Source organism: Schistocerca americana, chromosome 8 (genome assembly GCF_021461395.2).
Source record: "Schistocerca americana isolate TAMUIC-IGC-003095 chromosome 8, iqSchAmer2.1, whole genome shotgun sequence".
Lineage (NCBI taxonomy): Eukaryota > Metazoa > Arthropoda > Insecta > Orthoptera > Acrididae > Schistocerca > Schistocerca americana.
In genome coordinates, this window is record NC_060126.1 from 514,515,186 (window position 1) to 514,540,708 (window position 25,523).

A 25,523-nucleotide genomic window follows, 5' to 3' on the forward strand; every position below is an offset into this window, starting at 1 on the left:
AGACCACTTTGCCCTTCAAAACTCTTGTTTTTCAGAGTGTGCACCGATATTTTACAAAACGCACATTCTCTCAGCACTACAAAGTTCTGTATATATATAGTGTCCGTAATTATTCTGTCCCAGAACCTTCATATTTACACCACAATATTAGTCTCATCAAATTTCATTTCACGATTCTATTTGAGACAAAGCCCGAGAATAGCTCATTTGTTAATTCATTTTGGTCAGGTGTATCACCGATGTTCCTTGCACCTCTCCTCGACTGTTCTAATAGTTTGCCACCTGAGACATGTCACATTTGTGCAGACTGCAGCATACACCCAGGTTTCAGAAGCCTATATCTTTTTCATGTTACAAAGAAGAATATCTTCTCTTTGTTGTCAGGACTGAAGTACATAGTACAGTCTACCGATTTTTCCAGATACTGGCCCAGTATAAGGTAGATAAGCAATTCTCTGTTTCTCTGTCTGAGTCTCAGCTTGTTTCTTGGGCGTCCTTTATTTTGACCGCAACAGCCACTCAATCTGATGGTCCGAATACCCATTCCTTAAGAAGACAGGTTGTACACGTCGTAATTCTTCAGTGAGACTCTCCTTGTCTGAAAGCGTTTGAGCTCCATTAGAACAGTCGAGGACAGATGCAAGAAACATCAGTGACATACTTGACTGAAACAACCGAGTGAATCAGATGTCACAGAGTGCAACCTCGAATAGAATCGCTAATTCTGAAATGAAATACGAGGGGACTAGCAGTGTGGTGCAAACACTGAGCTTCTGAGTCAGTGTAACAGAAGAGCCTTATTTAAAGAAAGATGTTGGAAAGCTTAATAAACAAGGATGGGGGTTTCAATTTAAACAAGGCTCTGTGTTACCATTCAATTTATTAAGATCTTGCAGGTCATCACATCCATCCGAGCAGGAAAATGCAGGCTTCACAGAATATCGTTGAGGTCCGCGGAACACAAAAGAGCATCAAAGGGTGTAGCAGGGGGTCAGGAGTCAAAATCACATAAATGGCGCGAATACCACAACTGTTCGCAGTTCAGTTTGGGGAAAATGTTTACAAACAAAATGTGGTGTTAGCCATGGACTGCCCTATACCCACTGCCTTAGCCAACATTTACATTGTGCACTTTGAACAAATATTCTTTAATGCACAGCTGCAGTTTAAGGACAAGATCATAGTCTGTACGCCAATGGTTCCCACCCTGGGGAGTGAAATGTAATTTTCCGAGAGGTAAAAACAGAAGGATTTAATAGTGTATTGGTCAGGAAACAAAAATTAAAAAAAAAAAAATTATTATTATTTTACACCATGCATCTCTGACAGCAAAAACGACACACACAAATCACATATGCTTCAACATCTCATGAAAATGCCTTCTCCGAGATGTAGATAGTTCCTGCGATAGACTAGAAATTGCTTTGTTCTTCACTTTGGAACAATATGTGAACTAACTTACAGCACAACCGACAGTAACTATGTGATGGCTACTACTTCACAGTAGAGCCTACACATTATTATTATTATTATTATTATTATTATTATTATCATCATCATCAATTAATAACAATGGCAGTGATAATTTCTTTCAGTTGAGAAGTAAGCAGTCTAGCAGTCAAGTGATTTACACACAACAGGCCTAAGTATAGTATACACATTTTAATTTAGTTGATTTTAAATAGGGGGCGCAGGTTATTGGTGAAGCAAGGGTAGTTAGAGAGATGAGTGGTGCAGAAGAAGCATCAACAAGTGTCTGCCCTCAATGTGAAGAGTCAAGTTTCTTTTACAAGGAGGATTTGTAAGTAGCACTCGTGAAGCACTAAAAAACCGTTTCGTCAACAAATAAAGGTCATTATAAACAAACAGTAGTGATTGTCTTATTGACTCATTAGTTCATCATTTAATAAAGCACCTATAAAAACTAAATATCATTAATTTTCAGTTATGTTAAAAATTAAAGTGGCCAAAGAAAATTATTTTTCATTCTAAAGTTTAATCAGGTGTTAATGTTGGTGGTGGCTGGAAAGGAGGTAACAGCTAATATCTGACTGCACTCAGTGGTAATGGTTTCTAAAAAATTGGGAACCACTGCTATAAACAGTGTATTCAAAATGTAATTGTGATTTTTGGTTGCAATAACTATCGGTCGGATTAAACGTGCTCAGGCACTTAACTGCCAACACCCTTATATTAACCCTTGAGCAGGTGCGCAGTGTTTCACAACACAAGCAGGTGCGCAACACAGCCTGTAAACGTGTAAAGAACAGCTGACTTTATGTTACTGGGGTAAACATGTATGAACAAAATTACAGTTTAATCTTAGTTTAATTAAACAATAATAAAATAAACTAACATTATATTAGCTAAATCACTGTTTAATTAAACAACAATAAAGTAAACCTTTCACTGTATCACTCTGTTGCTGCACGTAAGTGTTAGCCTACACTAATGACCTCCTCAAAGCATTAACCAGCACAGTTGCATCAAATTCCTGTCAACTGCCTATTTGCTAACTAATTAATTTGTAATTGACTGTCTCATTGTTGGATGGTGCTGTTAGTTCAGAATCTGGGTCTTTTCTTGCACGGATTGTATATTTTTTCTCACGTAGATTTCTGTTTATCTTATATTACTTCTGCTTGCTTGGCCAATGACTACAAAATGTATTACCATGTTAATTGAAGCAATAATGAAGGAATAGGTACAGGCTCGCAATTATAAAACAACAATGGAACAGTACAAAACAATACGATTTGTGACTGTCACACTTTACACACAGGCGCGCTCACTCAAGGGTTAAATCTACCACCGAATTATTGCATAGGATAAGCTACCTTATTAGGACATCTCCCTAAATGAAGGAAAAAATGGGTTCAATATTTATTGTAAGTGCACCATGACAGATACTCTGATAATCAATTCTTCTGATCATCCCAGGTCTCAAACATGCTGCCAGCACAGCAATGCTGCGGAAATTCTGTCACGCAATAAAAAGGCAAAGAGAGAACTTGATACCATTAGATATTTGGCCCGGTGAGTTGTTATCCTCTGGATATGGTTCATGATTTAACAGAAGATTGTCAGAGGGTGTGGTACAAAGGGATTAAAGAATAGCACTCATCTTAAATAGGTGGTGAATGTTGATAATAAAATATATTGCAGAATACCTTATTACAGAGCAATATCGAATAACATAGGCAGGTGGCTAAAATCTTTAATATCATACCTACATATTTTATCCCTAAAAACAATGGACAGTGGTTTATACACCACAAAGAATGATTGGTACAACCCTGTGGTAACAAAGGTGTTTACAAGATTAAGTGCCAGCAATGTGGTTGCAGATATGCGGGCCAAACTGGCAGAACCTCCTGAGAAAAGTGAAGTGAATAACCCTAAGTCAGCCCTATCACTTTACATCATCTTCTTCTTCTTCTTCTTCTTCAGTGTTTGTTCCACCTGGTGGCAGGGTCTGTTGAGCAGATTTGCTGTCTACATTTTGTTCTGTAGTAGGCCTTGTCTAGACGAATATTTACAGCCCTCAAGTCATTGTGCAGAGTGTTGGCCCACTGTTGTCTAGGTCATCCCTTGGGTCTCTTTCCCATGACTTCCAATGTGTATGCTGCCTTTGCAATGGCATTGTCCTCTGCGCACAGCACGCATCCAAACCATCACAGCGGCCTTCTTGCACTTCTTCTGGATCCGTGCAACCCCCCGAAATGTTTCCAGATAGTGTCGTTCGAAACTTGATCCAAACAAATGATACCACTTGTCCGTTTAAGCACATCAGTCTCCACGAACTCCAATCGTCATTCCGACTCTTTTGTAAGCAACTTCAACTTCATTTAACCTTACTTTCAAAATTTTGTGTTTCACAATAAGTAACTACAAACTCAGTGCTTTCGGGTTCATTTATTTTCTCGTGAACTGTTCTCTTGTGGAGAAGTATGACAACCTTCTGTCGCCATGGCAGTGATTATTTGTGTAAGTATTGTTTGTATTAAATATTTCGTGGTACCCTTCCCCAACCCCAACCCCCACCTCCCCTCGCACCCCCAGTGAGCCATCGCACTATATTCCACCATTTCAGTACTTAGTTTTGGAATAGGTTCTTCCTTCAAAAGGATCTGTTGGACACTACACTCCTACTAACCGGCATTGTTTTCTTTCGATAATGAAAGCCTTACTCAGTGCAAAGTGTCATTAGGCAGATGCAATCACGGTCATTTACGTCACAATGCAATTGGTCGATTAGGAAGGGGGAGGTTAAAAACAGACAAACAAATATACAAGAAATCAGTGTCCATAAAATCACATGAAAAACACTGCTGACTGTTGAAGAAGAGGAGGAACACTAGTGAACTGGTGGCATAGTGGCTGAGCGTAACACGGGGGCACAAGCTGGAAATTTTGAAGTAAGACAAAGTCTCCTTTCCGTAATTTTATTTTATGCCCCCGATGGTGAAAATGCGGACAGCCAGATGACGAGAACGTGACTCTCAAAATGCTTACATGTGTGTTACCATTGTTTTACTGAGAGTTGTTAACTACATAATTATGACAATAAAATACTTAAAGAATGACATCACAAAATACCAAAAACTGCTGTAACCTGTGCTCATACATCGACAACCACTTTTGGTCGAGAGGTTGTCTTTAAACCACAAAATCATTATATCGTGTTAAAGGAAAATTCCTTGCCATCAAGCACACAATTATTATCTGTTGTAGCATCTGCCACTTATTTGCATGTCCACTGTCTTATATTTTCAGTAGGAAGAACAGTCTAGGTTGCAAAAACAGCATAAGCTCGATGACAGTTCGCCATTTGAGTTATCTTCATGAACCGTGGGTAACACATTAGTCATAAGTAGTTGAAATTTTGATGTGCACCTTCGATGAAAGAAAGCAGCTGTGCTCTGATCGGGCCACACTTTTAATCTTTATACAAATATTTATACAAAAATTGTAGTAAGATATTGAAAGTGATAAACTTATTTAATTTCAGTGCCTAAGATAAAGAAGTGCAACATATAAAATTGAGAACCCTGGCCCCAAATACGTGACCACATGTGTGCACTTAGCTGGCCAGTTTTCACATAGTGTGCATACAAATGGTCACATGTTGACGGCCACTACAATTTACAAACCAATATTTGTATAAAGATTGAAAGTATGGCCCTACCTAAGCAAAGCCGCATGCCTTCACCGAAGGTGCACATCTAAATTTCAAATACTTACAACTAATGCATTACCTGCTGTTCCTATACAAATTCTGAAGATTTCTCAAAAAGGTGAAATGTGTATTTGCCACCATGACTGTTTTTCCTATTGAAAATATATCACAGCTGCTCCACCATGGCCGTGGAATGGGAGGATTTACACCATCTTATACATTTTTTTTTTATATATTGGTCACCGAGTGCACAGACAGACACTCTATTGTATTATTCCACACACTGTCATATCAAAGGCATATTGTAAATTGGTGACTGTATCAGCTGATTAGTGACTGACACATAAAAAAAACATATAAGGCACTGGACACAAGTATAAGTGGTGGATGCTGCGGCTGATAATAAGTATATGCTTGACTGCCTTTAACCCCACGTAACAATAAAAGAAAAATAGTAATGCCCAAGAGACCTCAAACAGAAAAGAAATACATGGGAGCCATTACCTGGTGTGACAAATAAAACCCCTCATGGGACCCCTCCAGTTCTCCCCATTTTTCCATTGCCTCTTCCCAGCTCATTCCTCGTTCTACGTGGACTATGTGTAATTCTGTCACAGCTGAACCTGTGGCGTGCTTTCTTAGGAATGTGTAAAGCTTTACTCGCTTTACCTCTTCACCTGTTGTGCCTAAATCTAGAATAGGAAGAAATATACACAAACATTAGTCACTTAGGCCTCATAAACACTATTTTAAATCTATGATTGACATAAAGAAAGCCTTAAATCACTGCCAATGAAACTATACACTGCCGTTACACAGTAGTGCGTTCACCTAATATCTTATGTGTGGATTAACTGTATTTAAGTTACACTGCCATATCTGATATGAGCGATGCAATCGAGGTTGGAAAGGCACAAACTGGAGGCAGATTTTCTCTTGTAACACGCTTACATTTTCATCCAAATCCAACAACATTATGTTCTCCACACTTTACAAGGAACAACCTATCTGCTATGTTTTCTACTTTTTTTTTAAAAAAAAAAAAAAAAAAAAAAAAACCACCACACACACACACACACACACACACACACACACACACACACACACACACATTTTTACAGTTTATGTATAACACACAAGTGTACATGTATACCTCCAACAAAAGAATTTGTAAATTTGATATTTATACAAGATCTTATTTAAACTTACAGCTCAGTTGTTTACATTTATGGGCCTGATTATAATACTGCAATTTGTTTTACTGAATGTACTGGTAACTAAAAAATTCAACTAATTAATGTTATGACATCACATAAGTGAGAAACGTTAATGGGCTAATCAACGTAGGCATTCACAACTTTTTGAGAATATATATGGAATTATGAAAAGGTAATGAACTTCCAAAATATCTGGCGTCAAAGTTGAGACTCTCCAAATTTCAATCGCCTACTTTGTTTCAATGACTGTACAATTATGAACTTTGACAATGTACTTTTCTTACTGTAATGTTTTCTGGATGAGAACATCACCACTTACCAGTTAATTCAGTCAATTATTAAGAATCTGATTAATTTAGAATCATTAAAGATTTATTTCTAGATGGATGTCACACTCATATATAGAGGATTCAAAAAACTATATATGACAATAATGTTCCTTGTTCTGCTCTGAATTGCTAACCTGAAACATATTTTATAAACCAAACAACTGTGAAGTCTTAAGAGTCTCTGCAGAACAGTAAACACCAAATTTCAAAGCATTACGTAGTTTTAAAATTCACATGTTCTAAGTCCTGTCTTTAAATAGTCATCCCACTCTCAAAATCAAAGTCCACGACCAGTCAACCTACTGCGAACATCCCTCTGCCAGATTGCACTAAGAGTCTGTGGCCTGCCGGTATACACGTAATATCCTAATATCGGTTGTGTCAGTTAGGCGAGGGTCGCACCTTTGTGTCACAACATACTATGCACAACAAGCACTTTTAAAAAACAATGAGACTGGTAATACCATTTCCTTTGAACATTAGTGTGAAACCTCACCCTCATGTTTTCTCTGTTCTACTGTACACAGTTTTATGAATTATGTAACTATCATAACTATTTCAAGAGCACTGTTCTGACCATATTTCTGACAATATACTTTTGATCTGTCGTTGTGATGTTAAGCCAATTCTATGATGTTATTTATTAGTTGGGTGGTTCTCTTAGTTGGGTGGTTCTCTTTTTTGATGGGATAATAATAGAGGAGCTGCACTTTCATTTACCTGTGTACATGGCAAACTATGAAAATATATATCGTGTATACGTGGTGCCTGTTCTCTCGGAGATGTCCGAAAGCACAAACACCATTTTGATCCTGCAGCCCCTATGACTCAAGACACAAATCAATTAAAGACATTAGATGCTAGTGGGCACTTATTTATATCAGTGGGAGAAGTTGAAAACCTGTGCCAGACAGGGATTCGAACCCGAGTCTCCTGCTTACTAGGCAGATGCGATGAGCACTGCGCCATCCGAACACAGTGGTCACCACAACCACACGGAGTACCCCACCACCCCTCCCATCAGACCCAAATTCTCAAATTATACCACACACTACTGATATACTGCCCCTGCTCATTAGCCTCATTATTCGTGGCATCTCGTTGATTCCCGTAAGAGTTCGAGATTGATATGCATATACACTGAAGGTATCATTGGCAGTGTTCACCTTAATACTACAATGAGGTGATGAAAGTCATGGGACTGTGATATGCACATACAGAGATGGCAGTTGTATTATGTACACAAGGTGTAGAAGGGCAGCACATTGCCGGGGCTGTCATTTGTACTCAAGTGATTCACGTGAAAAGGTTTCCAACACGATTATAGTGGCACGATAGACATTAACAGAATCTTAACACGGAATGGTAGTTGGGGCTAGACACACGGGACACTGCATTTACCGAGAAGAGCAAATTTCACTCATTACCTATCACCACAGATAATGCAGTGGCCAAGGGCCTTCACTTAACAACCAAAAACACCAGCTTCTGCATAGTTATCAGTGCTGACACACAAGCGACACTGCACGAAAAAAGCACAAAACTCAATGTGGAACGTAAGATGAGCGTATCCATTAGAATAATGTGGGAAAATTTGGTATTAATGGGCTACAGCAGCAGACGACTTTTTGGAAACAATAAGTCCACAAATGGCTGCAAATGAACTCCAAGTCGTAAAATGTAAACATTTCCAGTCGATGACCAGTTCAGTTGGTCTGGAGGTCCCAGTCCTTTCCTAACAGCATGACATCACCTGCAGTGCCTGCCCTGGACTCGTGACTGTATCTGTTGACCCTAGACGACTGGAAAACCGTGGTCCGATCAGACGAGTCCTGATTCCAGTTGGTAAGAGCTGGTGGTAGGGTTTGATTGTGGCACATATTCCATGAAGAAACGGACCAAGGTTGTCAATAGCACACTGTGCAAGTTGGCAATGGCTCCATAGTGGTGTGGGCTGGGTTTACGTGGAATAGACTGGGCCCTCCAGACCAATGAACTGATCATCGACTGAAAACGTTTACATTTGACAACTTGGAGATCATTTGGAGCCATTCGTGGACTTCTTGTTTCCAAAAAATGACTGACAGAATTTTTATGTATGACAATGCACCACATCACCAGCCCACAATTGCTCGCGACTGGGTTTAAGAACATTCTGGACAATTTGAGTGAACGATCTGACTGCACAGATTGCCTGACCCTAATCAAACATTTACAGGGTCAGTTCGTGCATCAAATCCTGCACCAGCAACACTTTCGCAATAATGGACGGCTACAGAGCGACTGGCTCAATATTTCTGCAGGGGACTTCTCACGAGTTGTCAAGTCCACGGCATATCGAGGTCCAATGTGATATTAAAAGGTATCCCATGACTTTTGTCACCTCAGTGCATATATGTGAAGTCTGTTCTTTCGGACATGTCCAAAAGAACAGACAACACATGTGTATATATAATGAAGGAAGATGACCACTGACCCCTTCAGTGCAGATGCACACCGAGCTCGAACTCTTACAGGAGTTGGCGAGATGCTCTGATGGCTAATGAGCAGGGGCACTGCATCAGTAGTGTGTGGAGTTTGATGGGAGGTGTGCTAGAGCAGTCCGTGAGGTTGTGGTGACGACTGTGTCCGGATGGCGCAGTGGTCAGTGCACCTGCCTAATAAGCAGGAGACTCAGGTTCGAATCCCTGTCTGGTACAAATTTTCAACTTTCCCCATTGCCAATGGCAGCCGATGTCTTCAACCCATTTATGTCTTTAGAATATACTGGGTTAAACCACATTTAAAACTTATTTCGTGTGCTGTCTATATCAGTAGAATTTCTGCTACAGCTTAGCAGTTCTCAATATTTCAGTCCAACAAGATACGAGACTTGAAGATTCCACAAAACCGAGTGCAACGAGAAAACCGCAGGTGAACAGAACATCACAAGCCGTCCGACATATTGAGATTTGAACCCAATTGATCATCTGTGGGCAAAGGTTAATAATGTGTTCCCCCTGTGGAATCTTGATTGTTGAACTGATTGTATGTAGTGATCAAATTCTAATTTCAGTTGCCCATCAAAGTCAAATTTTCATCCCCCAGAACCTAATGAATAACTTCTTTCATCTCATTACAAAATTTTCTAATCCCTTCATCATCTGTGGAACTAATATTCGTATATACCTGTATTACTTTGGTGTGTTTTGGCTTTCTATCTACCTCAGCTATGATAACGGATTCACTACACCATTCACTAATTTTCACAATAACGTACACACCATGAGCCTGTTTAGGGATTTTAGTGATATGATATGAAGCAAATATTGCACATATTACATTAAGAGAGATAATGAGTTTTCCTAGTATAAAATTTTCAAGAAAGAATCAGAAGCAGTTCATACGGTGCATACTCGAGAGTCGCAAGTTGCCACGGAAGAGAACTGGTGGTGCATGTACTGTGAGGTAGAGAGCACACTGGTGACACTGCCTGTCTCTGCATAAAACACGTCATACACTTGCCTTTTAACTTTCTCACCACTGGCAGATGATCAAAGAAATGCAAAGACACTGGGTAGGTAGGTAACTGTCCTTTTCTTGATGAGAGGGGAGAATAAAGTGGAAGGGGGTGGGGAAGAGATGTCTTCTGTTTTGTAAGTATGGCATAAAAAGGGGTGAAACTTCACTTCCTGACCGATTCAACCTCACTTTCAGTACCCTATATATTTCTTTGGGTCTGTTGCAAAATTACTGTTTGTTTTTATTGTTCACCATCAGTATTCTTTATTTATGTTTTCCACTGTATCAAAATCTTATTTGTTACTATCCTGTGTAATATTTCCTTTTATTTTTTGCTCCTAAATGCATTTGTCACATAGTGTCTTTGTAAGGTTTATGACAGAATATAAGCTGTGTGCCCAACAAACCATCTCTGTTGCTTCATTTCATGTTACTGAAATAGCTAAATAGCAGATGTATATACTAATGTGAAAGTCTACATTTATTGTGCACAGTGAAGTGTGAGCTGCAGACAGAGATTCTGTCAGCCAGTGTATTGTGCAGCAGACTGCAGTTATTTTATGTCTTTGCACAAACAACATTTTCAAAATAAGTTCTGTGAACACAGATTTTAATCACATTGCCATAACAGTACCATTCACTTCCATCTGTACTCATATATGCACAGGAGTCACTTAAAAACTTTCATCACAATTTTCCCGTTCAATTTTCCTACAACAAACTATTAGCCCACTACAATACTAAAACACTAAACACTGGGCTTAAACTTGGAGAAAAACTTATTTCATCATGTTGTGGTAAATATGAAATTTGAAACAAGTCTTCCAACATTTATTTTGGAGCTGGATAACAACTCCCTTAAGAGCAAGCTGCAATTATTTTTAACTTGCCTATTAATAACAGTAATATTAGAAGACTATATGCACTTACCCAATATGCCCATGTCAAATCGGCCAGACTTCTTAGCTTGTGTTACTATGGCATTAAGGGTGTCAGTGAAATACTTAAATAACCTATTCTGCAGGTCGACAGGCATTCCCAGGATTCTGTAATTGGAGGACACAATGTTAGTAAGGAGTAACTCAAAGATTTACCAGAACAACTTCAACAAATACGAAAATAAGCTGACATTTCCAGACTGGCAGAATACCTTATGTAACTTCTCAAAGCTCTGTTGCCAAAGGAAGGATTACAGATAAGAGGATACCAGTAGCAAAGGATATTTTTTTTCTATTTTCTTTGTTGCAGTTGTGCCGTCGAAGGAACTGGCAAATTAATCTGGAAAGAAAATCCCCAAAGAAACAATAACAGCCTAACCATTACGCGAATATACCAAAACTGATTTCAAATGTTCTTCCTGTCTTTTCTCATCACCTCTGAGACACCAGAGAAATACATCATTTTGCTTCATTTGAAAGTATTCTTTTTCAATACTGCACTTTTGAAAAGGATGTGCAAAACAATATTCACACTGCCCATGCATCCTTTGTACACCTCTTCAAATGGGATTTCCTCAACAAAGACAGCAGAAGCTTCAGTCAATTACGAAGATGAAATGGGAGGATAATGTAACTGTTACTAACAGTTCTCATGGAGTCATAGTGGATGAACAGTAAAGAGGCCATCATCACGAGTCTCGAGGACAGCCAGACTGGTCACATCTAACAAGAGTCACGAGAAATGTCCTCATCAAATTTTGTACAATTCGCTCAGTACTGCCCTCTAAAACGCTAACAGTACCAAGATTTTGCCCCACACAAACTGGAGTGTTACACCATTGTGAGTTTGCACTACACATACGATCCCTCATGTGACTGCACGTGTGTCAACTTTATCTTACGAATAATTTGTGGTTGCTATTCCTGAAGTTAATTACTTGAGTGAACCTGCTATGCAGTGCCACTATACTGTACCATGTGAGTTGTTCTCCTTTTACAGATGGGGTGGATGTTGGAAAACAGCTTTGAACTATTTAAGCTGCTGAATTACATCATCAGGTTTGCAGTAAATCTTCTGTATTACAACAGCAATGTTTCCACTATACATTTACTTTTACAATGGTGGGTGATGCAGATCGCTCAGTTTGTAGCTCACAACAGACCATGACACAAATGTGTAATGTTTTGATATAAAAGACTGAAATGACAGTTCTCATCACTAGTCTTCAGTGGAAGATTGTTTACATTCTCGCCAATGGCCCTACTATCCACAACTTCCGAGGCACCCCCTAGTCGCAATGCCAAAGCAGAAGCGGGCCTACCTGGCAGCTGGAGACGTACGTTCACTGTTGTGCCTTGCCATTATGACTTCCTTTTGCATCTGTCTGTACATACATCAAATGAGAGCACGCACGGTGGGATGATCCACACTTAGAAATTACTTAAACTACAATTTTAGTTTCCACAAACGCCTTTTTTCTGCCTAAGAGGATGGAAGTGAAGCATGAACTCCATAGAACGCAAAGTTACACCACAGATCCCTCCACAGAGCCAAAAGATGTCGCGTAAACAAACAAACTTAACTAATTGCGACATCGCATAAGATTAAAAAATATTATTCTTTAAATAACAGGTGTTTGCTTAATTTCAGTTGTAATTTTTTTCAACACTTATCATTCTTTTGTTCACTACATTCTACAATATCATAAATGATTTTTCCATTTTGCGTTTTATTGTTCCCTTTGTATGAGATTTTAATGTACACTGCTTCCTTTTCATAACAAAGAGTACGAGAAATAATTGAACTGTTCGGTCAGATTGTATTGTGGTTATTAAATTGTAACTGCATTCCCTTTTAGCTCTTAAAATATTGATCACAAGAGTGTAAGGTTACTCCAATTTATTAAAAGAATATTTAGGGTTATTTTTACCATACGGAGTTGTGGTCTCTCACAATTTCGAATCTCCGATCTGTGTAAGTGAAAATGTCATTGCAAAGAATCATCAGTACCAAGGTAAGTCTATTAGTCTTTAACTATTTTGAAGAACGCTCAAATGGTGTGAATAACATGCACTGTACAACTACCTCCTCTTTAACAGTTGCACACCTTGTTCTATGGGCATATACTGTGCAAATACCTTTCTACCTTTTCGATGTGAGTGTCCCCCTATTCACCCTCAACAGGACATTCACCCAACCCAGGTGTATGCCATTCCTTCCACAGGTCTGCCAACCATTTAGCTCTATAATACCTACACAACATCAGGTAAACCTCATCTTCAATTTACAACAGCATATATAACCTGTGACCCTTATGTTAACACTGTGCAATCACAATGTTTCCCGTAACATACTGACTCTACCCTGTTATCCCACATGTTCTCCCCCCCCCCCCCCCCAACTATGCTCTTGCACTGCTATAAATAACTTATGTGTAAATATATAATAAAAATAAAAAGGCATTCCTTCATAGGTTCATTACATTATTCGTAACCTAACAACATACCTGTATGCTTCTTAAGTTGGTCTTCACTTTTTTGTTAATTAACATTTTCATTTCTTTCGGTCAATAGTTGCAACAAACATTAAAAGATACCCTCGTGAATACTGTTGTGAATGTACAAAAGGGTGTTCAAAAGGTTTTGTAGAGTTGTCTCCAATTTATTTTTTTATTTTATTTATTTATTTATTTTTTTCAGGGAGGAGAATGAAATTTTTTGTGAACATACTTGGAACATTTAGCTAGAAGTTGGTGTATAAAAGTATTTTCTTTTATTTACAGGTGAGCTATAATGGACCGGGAAGTAGATGTTAGGTTGTGACAATGGTTGGTGATGGAGTTCCTCTTCACGACCCGCGACGACTCTGCCACATCGATTCACAGGAAGTTGCTCCCTATTTATGGGGAGGGGGAGGGGGAGGGGGGGGGGAGAGGCAGTGGATCACATCAGCATCCAGCAGTGGTTGCAGAGGTTCAAAGAAGGTGATTTCTCTTTACTGGACAATCCATGATGCAGTAGACTGATGGCAGCGAGTGATGTGAGTAAGGAGACCATTGATAAAATAATCCAAAATGACAGATGTGTGACAACATGACAGCTTGGTGAAATGACTCGTTTGTCATTGGGTAGTGTGGTACAATCACTAGGGTACAGAAAAATCTGTGCACATTGAGTGCCTAGATTACTGACAAGAGAAATAAAAACTATGAGAAAGAATGTGTGTGAGGGTCTCATGAAGACCTTTACTGAAGAGTGGAAACACTGTTTTGAGGGGGTCATTATCCAGGATGAAACATTGTTGTTTTCGTCCGAACCTGAGAGCAAAACCCAATCCACGGAATGGCATCATCCAGGTTCCCTTCGGAAGAAGAAACCAAGACTTTCACGAACAGCACATCGAAAGGTGATGACCTTCTTCTGGGCTCAGTGTGGTGTCATTTTCATTGACTTTTGGAACCTGGCTCCACAATTCACTGGAACCATTGTTGTTTGTCATTGGACAAGCTGTGACCTGCCATCAAAACCCACAGACCACAGCTTCAGGCTCAGCTCATCAAATTACACCATGACAATGCCAAACCCCATTCAGTACTTATGACACAGGAGAAAAATCAGGAAAATGGGTTGGAAAATTGTTCCTCATCCTCCCTACAGTTCAGACTTGGCTCCGCCTGATTTTTACCTCTTTGGTTGTTTGAAGGCTCACCTTCACGGTAAAACATTTGATAGTGAGAAAGTCCAGCCGGCTGGAGTGGCCGAGCGGTTCTAGGCGCTACAGTCTGGAACCACGCGACCGCTACGGTCGCAGGTTTGAATCCTGCCTGACATGGATGTGTGTGATGTCCTTAGGTTAGTTAGGTTTAAGTAGTTCTAAGTTCTAGGGGACTGATGACCTCACATGTTAAGTCCCATAGTGCTCAGAGCCATTTGAACCATTTGAGAAAGTCCATATTTCCTGTCTCAAGGGATGATGTAAAAGTCAATCCCCAGAATTTTACCAAAGTGATTTCACATCATGGAAAGAACGTTGGGCCAGATGTGTCACAGCTGATGGAGGCTACATGAATAGGCTCAATGTATAGCTAAATGTTCCAAGTATGCTCAAAAAAATTTCATTCTCCAGCTACAAAAAATAAAAAAAATTAGAGAAGACTGTGTAAAACTTTTTGAATGCCCTTTACACTTAATTTTCCATTTCTTTTGGGCAATAGTTGCGATATTAACAGTTAGTTATGTGATTTTTGTTGAGAATACTTCTATATTTGCTCTTAATCTCTATTTAATCATTCCAATTCTTCTAAAACAAGACATAGCTACTTAATTACTTGGAATTTCGATTTATTCCTAACATTTAAAAACTATGATACATCAGCTTAATGGATTGATGAGCCATTTCCCAACGCATCGAAGGTCTGTCATACAAAATTTCTAGGCATTCATGTTCAGGCGATCTGAATTGGAAGAAAGAGACTGAATTCACTAGCATTTGCTGTAGGTTCCTCACTCAGAATACAAGCTGCTCATCAGTGCTGATAATGTACCATTGTAGTATACAGTCGCTACTTATGGACGGAATGATTTTTTGGGGGCATTCCCCAAATTCTACAAAAACATTTAAAATACAGAAAAAGATTATCAGGGTGATAAAAAAAGCACGGATTCCTGTAGACCCCTTTTTGAAACTCTCAAAATATTGCCACTGCGTTGCTTGTATATATATGAAATACTAATTTTTCACAAAAGGGAGCATCTTAAAAAAGGAAAATCTCATCACACACAACTATAATATGCACACATATGAAACTAGGCAGAAGATGAACCTACACTTGAACACAGTAAGAAAAACTTATGCAAAAGAGGAGTGTATCATACTAGAGAATTTATGGAACGTCATAATAAGTAAACCTAATTTACCAAATTTTACTAATTGTCAATTCATAATGTAGTTTACATTGCGCTTATCATCTAATTTCACTTAATAACTGCTATTATGAAATGTAGAAGCAATGTAGTCCACCAACCTACATTAATGTGCATTTGGATTCTGTCAACAATGCAGTCAAAATGACTACTGTATTGTAAATTAACTAGGTTTACCACTGTCCTATATCACGTCTCTCCCACATGCCTTTAATCGTAGCATTGTCGGTGTGGGCAGGAGAGTTTGCGTACTCCAGGGAAGCTAGAGTTATTCCAGCGGTAGCGCAGCTACTGGCAGGTCTAACCTAGCCAGACAGATCTTAGCAGAGGAGCCAGATGAAGGGTGCCTCACAACGACCCATATTCCCTACCCTACCCTACCCTTTCCTCAGTTACCATGCCTTTCCTCATCTAATTATCTTACATACCACTGCCTTGTAGTTAGTCTTGGGAGGGATGGAGGCTATGGGAGAAAACCCTGAAAGAAAATCTGGAGTGGGGCCCCAAAAGTGGTTGGAAGGCGTACTACGTCCCCTCCCAGCAGCTCCTGCAACCGAAGTGATACCAGACGTCATAAGATGAGTCAAGACTTCACGGTGTAGGATTCGCAGATAAAAACACCCTCCTGAACAGTACTGTGCCACCATCTGGTGGAACAGAGCGGATTCTTACTTTACAAGTACGCTCTTCAAGTGGAACGATCAACATCTTTAATGTGTACGCTCCCACCTTATCATCCAGCATAGAAGAGAAGGATCTGTTTTATGATTTACTCAGTGACAGAATAGTCAAAGTACCTGACTCAAAGTCACTATATATTCTAGGCGACTTTAATTCTCGAGCTGGGTTAGATAATGACATGTGGCTGACTTGCCTGGATCATCATGGAGTGGGAAAAATAAACGATAATGGGCAGAGACTGCTAGAAGTGTGCTGCTTTCATGGTCTGTGTATCGTAAACACATATTTCCAACATAAAGATCGACGCAAGGTGACCTGGAGGCACCCCCGCTCTCACCACTGGCACCAACTTGATTTTGTGATAGCTAAATGCACAGATCTAAAAAATGTCCTATTGACACAAAGCTATCACAGCTGACTGCAACACTGACCATGCTTTGGTGGGGAGCAGACTGAGGCTCACCCCTAAGAAATATCAACACGCTACACAGACGTCAACCGCGGATCAATACATATCATGTTCATAGCTCGCAATGAAAACAAGAATTTTCCAGTAGTTTTGAAAGTGCTTTATCAAGAAACGCACAAACAGAAATGAATTTTGGTAACAAATGGGCACAACTTTCTGACGCCACCTACAACTTGGCAGTATTGGCCTATGGAATGAAAGAGAACAGAAACAAGGACTGGTATGAGCAAAATTTGGAGGAGATGGAACCAGCCACTGAGGCAAAACAGAAAGCTTGCTTATAAAAGAAACCCAAATGGAAGAACTACGGATGACTGATTAGAAGCAAAGAACAGGACACAACAGACATCTAGGAGATGCGCAAATAACTACTGGCGAAATTTATGTGCAGGTATACAGAAAGCTGCCGACTGTGGGGACATTAAGGCAATGTACGATGGTATTAAGAAAGCAGTTGGTCCAACTGTCAGAAAAACGGCTCCTCTGGAGATAAGTTATTGCTGATGAAGGCAAGCAGATGGAGCAGTGAGATGACAATTATCTCGAGCTGTATGCAGCTGAAAATGAAGTAAGGAAGGATGCACTTGATGTCATCAAACAAATGCCAGTTATGGAAGAGCTTGGTGCAATGTCCACTATGAAAGAACTTGGCAGAGCGATAGATTCCCTAGCTAATGGAAAGGCTCCAGGTGAAGATGGGATCCCTGCAGAGATTATTAAGTATAACAAGCCTGTCTTTCTACAGCACCTACGTTCACTTCTCACAACCATCTGGGAAGAAGCCTACATCCCGCTAAGTACGTGAAATTCAACGATTGTTACTTTGTATAAACAGAAAGGAGACAGAAGTGATTGCAACAATTACCAAGGCATTTCACTGTTGAGTGTAGTTGGGAAGGCTTATGCAAGATTCATCCTAATGTGATTGCAATTCCTAGCATTTAGAATCTACCCACAATCTCAATGTGGCTTCAGACCTGGCTGATCAACCGTGGACATGATTTTGTCTCTACAACAACTGCAAGAAAAGTGCCGTGAGCAGCAGAGACCACTGTATATTGCTTTTGTTGACCTCGTCAAAGCCTTTGATTTAGTGAGCAGAATTTGGCTCTCCAAACTGCTGCAGAAGATTGGATGCCCATCTAAACTACTACAAATAACTGTCTCTTTCCATGAGAAAATGCAAGCAACAGTCTGTTTCAACAGCAAAACATCGGAATCATTCCCTGGTGTAAAGCAGTGGTGTGTGTGAGCTCCTACTCCGTTTGGCATTTTCTTTTCCCTTCTGCTGAAATTTGCTTTTGAAGACTGTGAGGAGAGAGTGTATTTACATACAAGTTCTGATGGAAATCTCTTCAACGTTGCCCGTCTCAAGGCCAAGAACAAAGCCAATACAATTGTTATTTGCGAGTTGTTATATGCAGACAATGCAGCTCTGGCAGCAAACTCAGAGGACGAGCTGCAGTATCTAATCAACAAGTTATCACATGCATGTGGAAAATTTGGTCTTACCATCAGCATCCAAAAGACTAAGGGGACCACCAACCTTCCATCCATCAGCATTGACAGCAATCCTCTCCAAGTAGTTGATGATTTTACCTACTTGGGATCTACAATATGTAGCAACTTGTCTGTGGACACTGAGATTACCAACAGAATTGCAATAGCATCTGCTATCATGGGTAGATTGAAACACAGAGTATGCAAGAATGGACCACTAACATTAAAAACTAAATTGCAAGTATATAATGCCTGTGTTATCAGCACCCTTTTGTATAGCTGTGAGACATGGACAACTCTCGCTAAATACAAAGCCCAACTGAACAGCTTCCATCTCGGTTGTCTCCAGAGGATCCTTCAGATCTCTTGGATATAGTGGAACTCGAATTTTACGTTCTCAGATTTTAAGTTTATCGCGATTCTACACCATAAACTCATAGCACCTGTGAAACATCTGTACGATCAATGCTAAAAATTTCCCAATTTTACATTTCTTCCTAGTAAGGTTTACCTCGAGTCCATGTTCTTATTCAATGTCTCACTTGACTTCATCCTGTTTTCTTTCTATTGACATTTGATGTGACTGAACGAGTTATAAGTCGCACAAAAGACAGATTGTTTCCACTGCAGGGGGTGACAGAGTTAAGGAAATATTTTAGGCCATTCTGGAGAGGGGAGACACAAGAGAGGAAATGCTGACAAAATCCATGGGGCATTGCCAACACAACTTGCAACGTTTAGCTTCACTATGAAATTACGATACAACTACTACTAGGTTGCAACAGCAATGGAAAAAGCGGACAGTCCACACGAAGCGTTCTGGAGCGAACCAATATGTGATGGAGCGGACCAGTGGCCACCTTTTCTTGTGCCACTTATAACTCAGTCTGCTCTTTTTGCAAGTATTTCTGATGTACTGTGTTCAGCAACAATATCGACTGTAAACCTTTTAAATCATCTCAAACAACATGCTTGGTCAGAATCGAGACAATGTCGGCCATTTCCGTTTAGTGAGATCTTATTGGTCGGCAACTTGTTACTTCACCCGACAGCAATCTGCAGTATTGCCAACACACACAGTTTGCACTTTGAACTTGTCGCTTGCTGTGGTGAAAACATAGCATGTTTTGTGTAAGCACGTATATACAAACACGTAGTACTTGTTTATACCAATGAATATGAAATAAAGTTAAGCCTGCTGTGATTTGAGTGTTTCCTCCGTCTCAGTAATCTGTTACATCGGCTTGCCATTACAACGCATTAAATACCACTGACGACTGCAACAAAGACGAACAAGCCATTGCACAACTGTTCATTGAGCATGTCCTGTTAATTTTGGTGCTGCACGTAGCAAACTGAGTAGCCTACGTTGGCTGCAGTCAATACAGGCATCAAACATTCCGGATTCTGTCGACAGGCTCTAAGCAGAACTACTGTAAGTAAAATTAATGCTCAATAGTGGAGTGCGTAAGACGTATAAGTATATAAATTAAACCCAAGTGGAAGCCACAGTCACTCCATCTGCTATACGCTGATCACATCAGCTATACTTTGGAACAAGCTACTAACTAAATTTGATGTTTATCACTTTTTATGCTAGAAGATACTGCATTAGTGTGATGTCACCATCTATACAACTATTGGCTGCAGGTGGAAAACAGAGATCCGAGATGTTGTATTCTGGCAATTTTCACAATATTTCAGTTTATTTCACAATGTAGGCCACAAATTTTTTACCATATGGTTTAGTTCACCATGTTCATCTATTTTTGCTTTTTGCTGGGTGAGCACAAAGGAGAGATCTCTGAAAAACGCATATTTTGATGTTTAATTTGTGGTTGTAGCACGTCGGAAACAGCTCGATTACCTTGTACCCAGACACCAATTTCACTTTTTTGACAAGTTTTTACTAGCTGTTACACATCTGTGATTTTTTAAAAACTGATGATATTCATTAACAAATTATTGTATAAACTTGTATTGTACATTTAATTTCCTTCAGTTATACACATCTTATACAGCGCATTGGATAGGATTGTTATTTTTAATCATATATGCCAATTAAGTATGTTTTTGCTCTTATTTTGGGGGTTTTAATGTATTCCTCGAATCTGCATTTTTCTCAACTTTGTGTTCTTTTAAGTCTGGACCACACAAAAACATAAAACAGAAGTTTCACTGTATCCACAATAACCTGTAGGAGAAAACTAGTGTATTCACAAATGAGCAGCAGTGAACTCTTAGACCATAATAAATTGCAATTTCCCGTCATTGTTTATCACAAGCCCGAATGCAATGAACACCAATCATACTGACTGTATCACTTCAACCACATTACTTTAATAACACCCTTGACTGGGTGTGAAACAAAATTCTCACTTGGTATTGGGGAAACTGGCGGTTTTAGTTAATGTGTGATGCATCATCTTTCTGTGATACACAGGCTATTGTGTGAAGGAAAGGATGAACAGGAGGGACTGTGGTACCCTGGTACCCATAACAATAACACGAGTGACTATGTCAGATTAATTAGCTAGCAGTCTCCTAATGTAGCTATTGATGCAATGACAAAATGTAAGTTTGAAGAAAAGAAAAGTAAGTAGTTAAAGGCATTTACTACCAGAAGAAAAGTGCACATTACTGATTTCTGAAAATCCAAATTTCACAGTTAAAATAATAACAGTATCAGTGATTTTTCATATTTGCACAGGGTAAAGTTAATCATTCAATGTCTCAACTCTAAAGAGCTCCAGTCATGGATGCAACTGGAAGCCCAACGAGTGAAGAGAATTATTACAAAAGACTGACACCTTGCAACAAGAACAGTACACCCAAACACAATTAAAAATAAAAATGTCTAATACCAAAAAAGTACAAGTTGGAATATCAACAATTATAAAAGAAGGCATAGATTGCTACTTACCGTAAAGACGGAATGTTGAGTTCCAGACAAGCACAACAAAAGACTGTTACACACTTGAGCGTTCGGTCATACCCTACTTTACAAAAGAAAGGAAAACACACACACACACACACACACACACACACACACACACACATATAAAACTGTAGCAGTTGTGTTGAACGAATGCGGCAATCTGGAGTGGGGCAGGGAAGAAGGAGGGATTGCAGAGTACGGATGGGAGAGAAGTGCACTGTATGGTGGAGCGTGCAGGAACAAGGAGGGAGCATGACAAGACTTCCATCAGACGCAACGTCACAAGGCTGTGGATCAGGGAGGTGGGGATGGGGGAGCGGGAGTTAGGTAGCAGAAAAGGAGAGGAGCAGGAAGGGGAAAGACAGGTGGGTACATTCACACAGAGCAGCACACAATGAGGGTGAGGGAATATGAACTGGGAGGAGGCGACAGGACAGAAGGGTCAGAAACTGTTGGGTGGTGGGTGTGGGGACATTAGGTTACCATAGGTTGATTTTGGGAGTGGAGAAGATGTAAGGCTAACTCCCATCTGTCCAGTTCAGAAAAGCTGGTGGTGGATGGGAGGATCCAGATGGCTTCGGTTATGAAGCAGTCACTGAAATCAAGCACGTTACGTTCAGCTGCACATCGTGCCACAGGGTGGTCTACACTGCTTTTAGCCACAGTATGATGGTGGCCATCACTCCTGACAGATACCTGGTTGGTAGTCATACCAATATAAAAAGCTGTGTAATGATTGCAGCAGAGCTGGTATATGACATGACTGGAACAAAAAGTGTTGTGTGAGTGGACTGGGCAGTCTCGCACCTGGGTCTTCCACAGGGGTTTGATACTTCTGGCAAAGGATTGGGATTGGGAGTGGCACAGGGATCAACCAGAGTGTTGTGGAGGACGGGTGGTTGTCGGAACACCACTTTAGGACGGGTGGCAAGTATTTCAGTTACGATGTCTGTCATTTGAGGGCATGATGATAGGTAATCAAAGCCCTGGTGAAGGATGTGGTTCAGTTGTTGCAGTCCGGGGTGGTACGGGTGACGTAGGGCACACTCACTTGTGACTGGTTTTTGGGATTTGGTGGGAGATTGGGGTTGTGAGGGGAAATGACAAGGCAGACCTGTTGGCGGACTAGGTATGGCGGATAGTGCCAATGTGTGAACACCCTGGTGAGATCTTTAGCATACTGGGAAAGGGAATTTCTGTCACTGTAGATATGCGGCGCCCCCATGTGGCCAGGCAGTATGGGAGGAATTTTCTGGCATGGAATGGATGGCAGCTGTCAAAATTGAGGTACCGCTTGTAGTTGGTCAGTTTAATGTTGACAGAGGTGTGTATGGAATAATCAGATTGGTTGGTTGGTTTAAAGGCGGGAGAAGGGACCAAACTATGAGGTCGTCGGTCCCTTGTTCCTAATAAAACAATGCCACAAGTGTGATAATAAAATGGATGAAACATATACCACAAAACGGAATGCATGCTACCAGAGGGTGGCTAGGGTAGCACTGGTCGATAGCTTGTAGGCTGCTCAATGAGTCTGCACACAGGAGAAATGACTCACCAGGGCATGAGCAGATGTACTCTAGAGCACGAGATATGGCCGCCAGCTCTGCAGTGAAAGCACTGCAGCCAACTCGCAAAGAGTGCTGCTCAATATGTCCTCCATGAACATATGCGATGCCTACATGACCATCAGCCATTGAGCCGTCGGTGTAAACCACTTCAGAGCCCCAGAACACATCAAGAATTGAGAGGAACTGACAGCGGAGAGCAGCAGGGTCAACGGAGTCCTTAGGGACATGCAAAAGGTCCAGACGAAGCTGCAGCCGAGGCGTACACCATGGAGGCGTACTTGAATGGACTGCAAGTAGAGGTGGTAAAGGGAAAAACTCCAGTTCAGAGAGACGGGACTGCACATGAATTGCAATTATTAGCCCTGATCTGGGCTGCCGACGCAGGAGATGGACTGCCGTGGGCGGGAAAAGGAGACGGTAATTCAGATGCTCAAGGGAACTATGAATGTGTGCTGCGTAACTGGCCAACAGATGCACACGTCTGATCTGCACTGGAGGGACAACAGCTCCACCAGTACACTGGTCACGGGACTCGTCCTAAAAGCTCCTGTCGTTAATCGAACCCCACAGCGGTGCACGAGGTCGAGTAAATGCAATGCTGAAGGCACTGGCGAACCATAAACCACACTCCCATAGTCAATTCGGGATTGGACAAGGGCTCTGTAGAGCTGCACCAGCATACAGCGATTTGCACCCCAATTGGTGTTGCTCAGGCAACAGAGGATATTGAGGTGCTGCCAGCACTTCTGCTTTAGTTGACAAAGATCAGGGATCCAAGTCAATCGAGTGTCGAAAACCAGTCCCAGGAACTGATAGGTCTCCACTACAGTGAGTGGATCGTCAATAAGGTAAAATGTGGGTTCTGGATGAACGGTACGATGCCAACAGAAGTGCATGACACACGACTTTGCGGCTGAAAATTGGAAGCTGTGGGCTAGAGCCCATGACTGCGCCTTGTGGATGGCTCCCTGGAGGCGTCGCTCAGCAACAACAGTACTGGAGCAGCAGTAGGAAATGCAGAAGTCATCTGCATACAGAGGTGAGACGGAGGGCCCGAAAGCTGCTGCTAGAGTGTTAATGGTCACTAAAAATAGAGACACACTCAATACAGAGCCCTGCGGGACTCCATTCTTCTGGATGGAACTATGGGAGTCACCAACTTGGACAAGGAAAGTAAGGAGCGACAGGAAGTTTTGGATGCCTACATGACCATCAGCCATTGAGCCGTCGGTGTAAACCACTTCAGAGCCCCAGAACACACCGCTGTGGGGTTCGATTAACGACAGGAGCTTTTAGGACGAGTCCCGTGACCAGTGTACTGGTGGAGCTGGTGTCCTTCCAGTGCAGATCAGACGTGTGCATCTGTTGGCCAGTTACGCAGCACACATTCATAGTTCCCCTGAGCATCTGAATTACCGTCTCTTTTTCCCGCCCACGGCAGTCCAACTCCTGCGGTAGCAGCCCAGATAAGGGCTAATGATTGCAATTCATGTGCAGTCCCGTCTCTCTGAACTGGAGTTCTTCCCTTTGCCACCTCTACTTGCAGTCCATTCAAGTACACCTCCATGGTGTACGCCTCGGCTGCAGCTTCGTCTGGACCTTTTGCATGTCCCTAAGGACTCCGTTAACCCTGCTGCTCTCCGCTGTCACTTCCTCTCAATTCTTGATGTGTTCTGGGGCTCTGAAGTGGTTTACACCGACGGCTCAATGGCTGATGGTCATGTAGGCATCGCATATGTTCATGGAGGACATATTGAGCAGCACTCCTTGCGAGCTGGCTGCAGTGCTTTCACTGCAGAGCTGGCGGCCATATCTCGTGCTCTAGAGTCTCCGGAGATCCAACTCATAGAATGTGGCCAAGTCATGTCGTATGCTTTACATAAGTAAAGACGGTAATCAGGTGTTGCCATCTGGAAAAGTCTGTTTGGATGGCAGACTCGACGGACACGAGATTATCAGTGGTAGAGCGACCCTGGCGGAAGCCGCCCTGACATGGAGCCAGCAAGCCACGTGACTCCAGGACCCAACCCAACCGCCGACATACAATACGTTCCAGCAGCTTACAAAGAACGTTGGTGAGGCTGATGGGCCAATAGTTACCTGCATCAAGCGGTTTTTTACCGGGTTTGAGCACCGGAATGATGGTGCTCTCCTGCCATTGTGATGGAAAGACGCCATCGCACCAGATCCAGTTGAAAATGACGAGGAGATGTCGCTTGTAGTCAGATGAGAGATGTTTAATCATCTGGCTGTGGGTGCGATCGGGCACAGGAGCTGTGT

The 25,523-nt window shown here is 41.1% G+C and overlaps 1 protein-coding gene across 2 annotated transcripts in view; it reads right to left on the reverse strand.

Moving 5' to 3' along the window:
* LOC124545981 (protein strawberry notch) overlaps nt 1-25,523 on the reverse strand; it is a 265,254-nt gene that overhangs the window by 46,081 nt on the left and 193,650 nt on the right. For both annotated transcript variants that reach the window (XM_047124945.1, XM_047124946.1), the window contains 2 exons: nt 11,157-11,272; nt 5,684-5,871 (listed from right to left, as the gene is read on the reverse strand). In XM_047124945.1, coding sequence (XP_046980901.1) covers nt 5,684-5,871; nt 11,157-11,272 — 304 coding nt within the window. The remainder of the gene's footprint in view (nt 1-5,683; nt 5,872-11,156; nt 11,273-25,523) is intronic.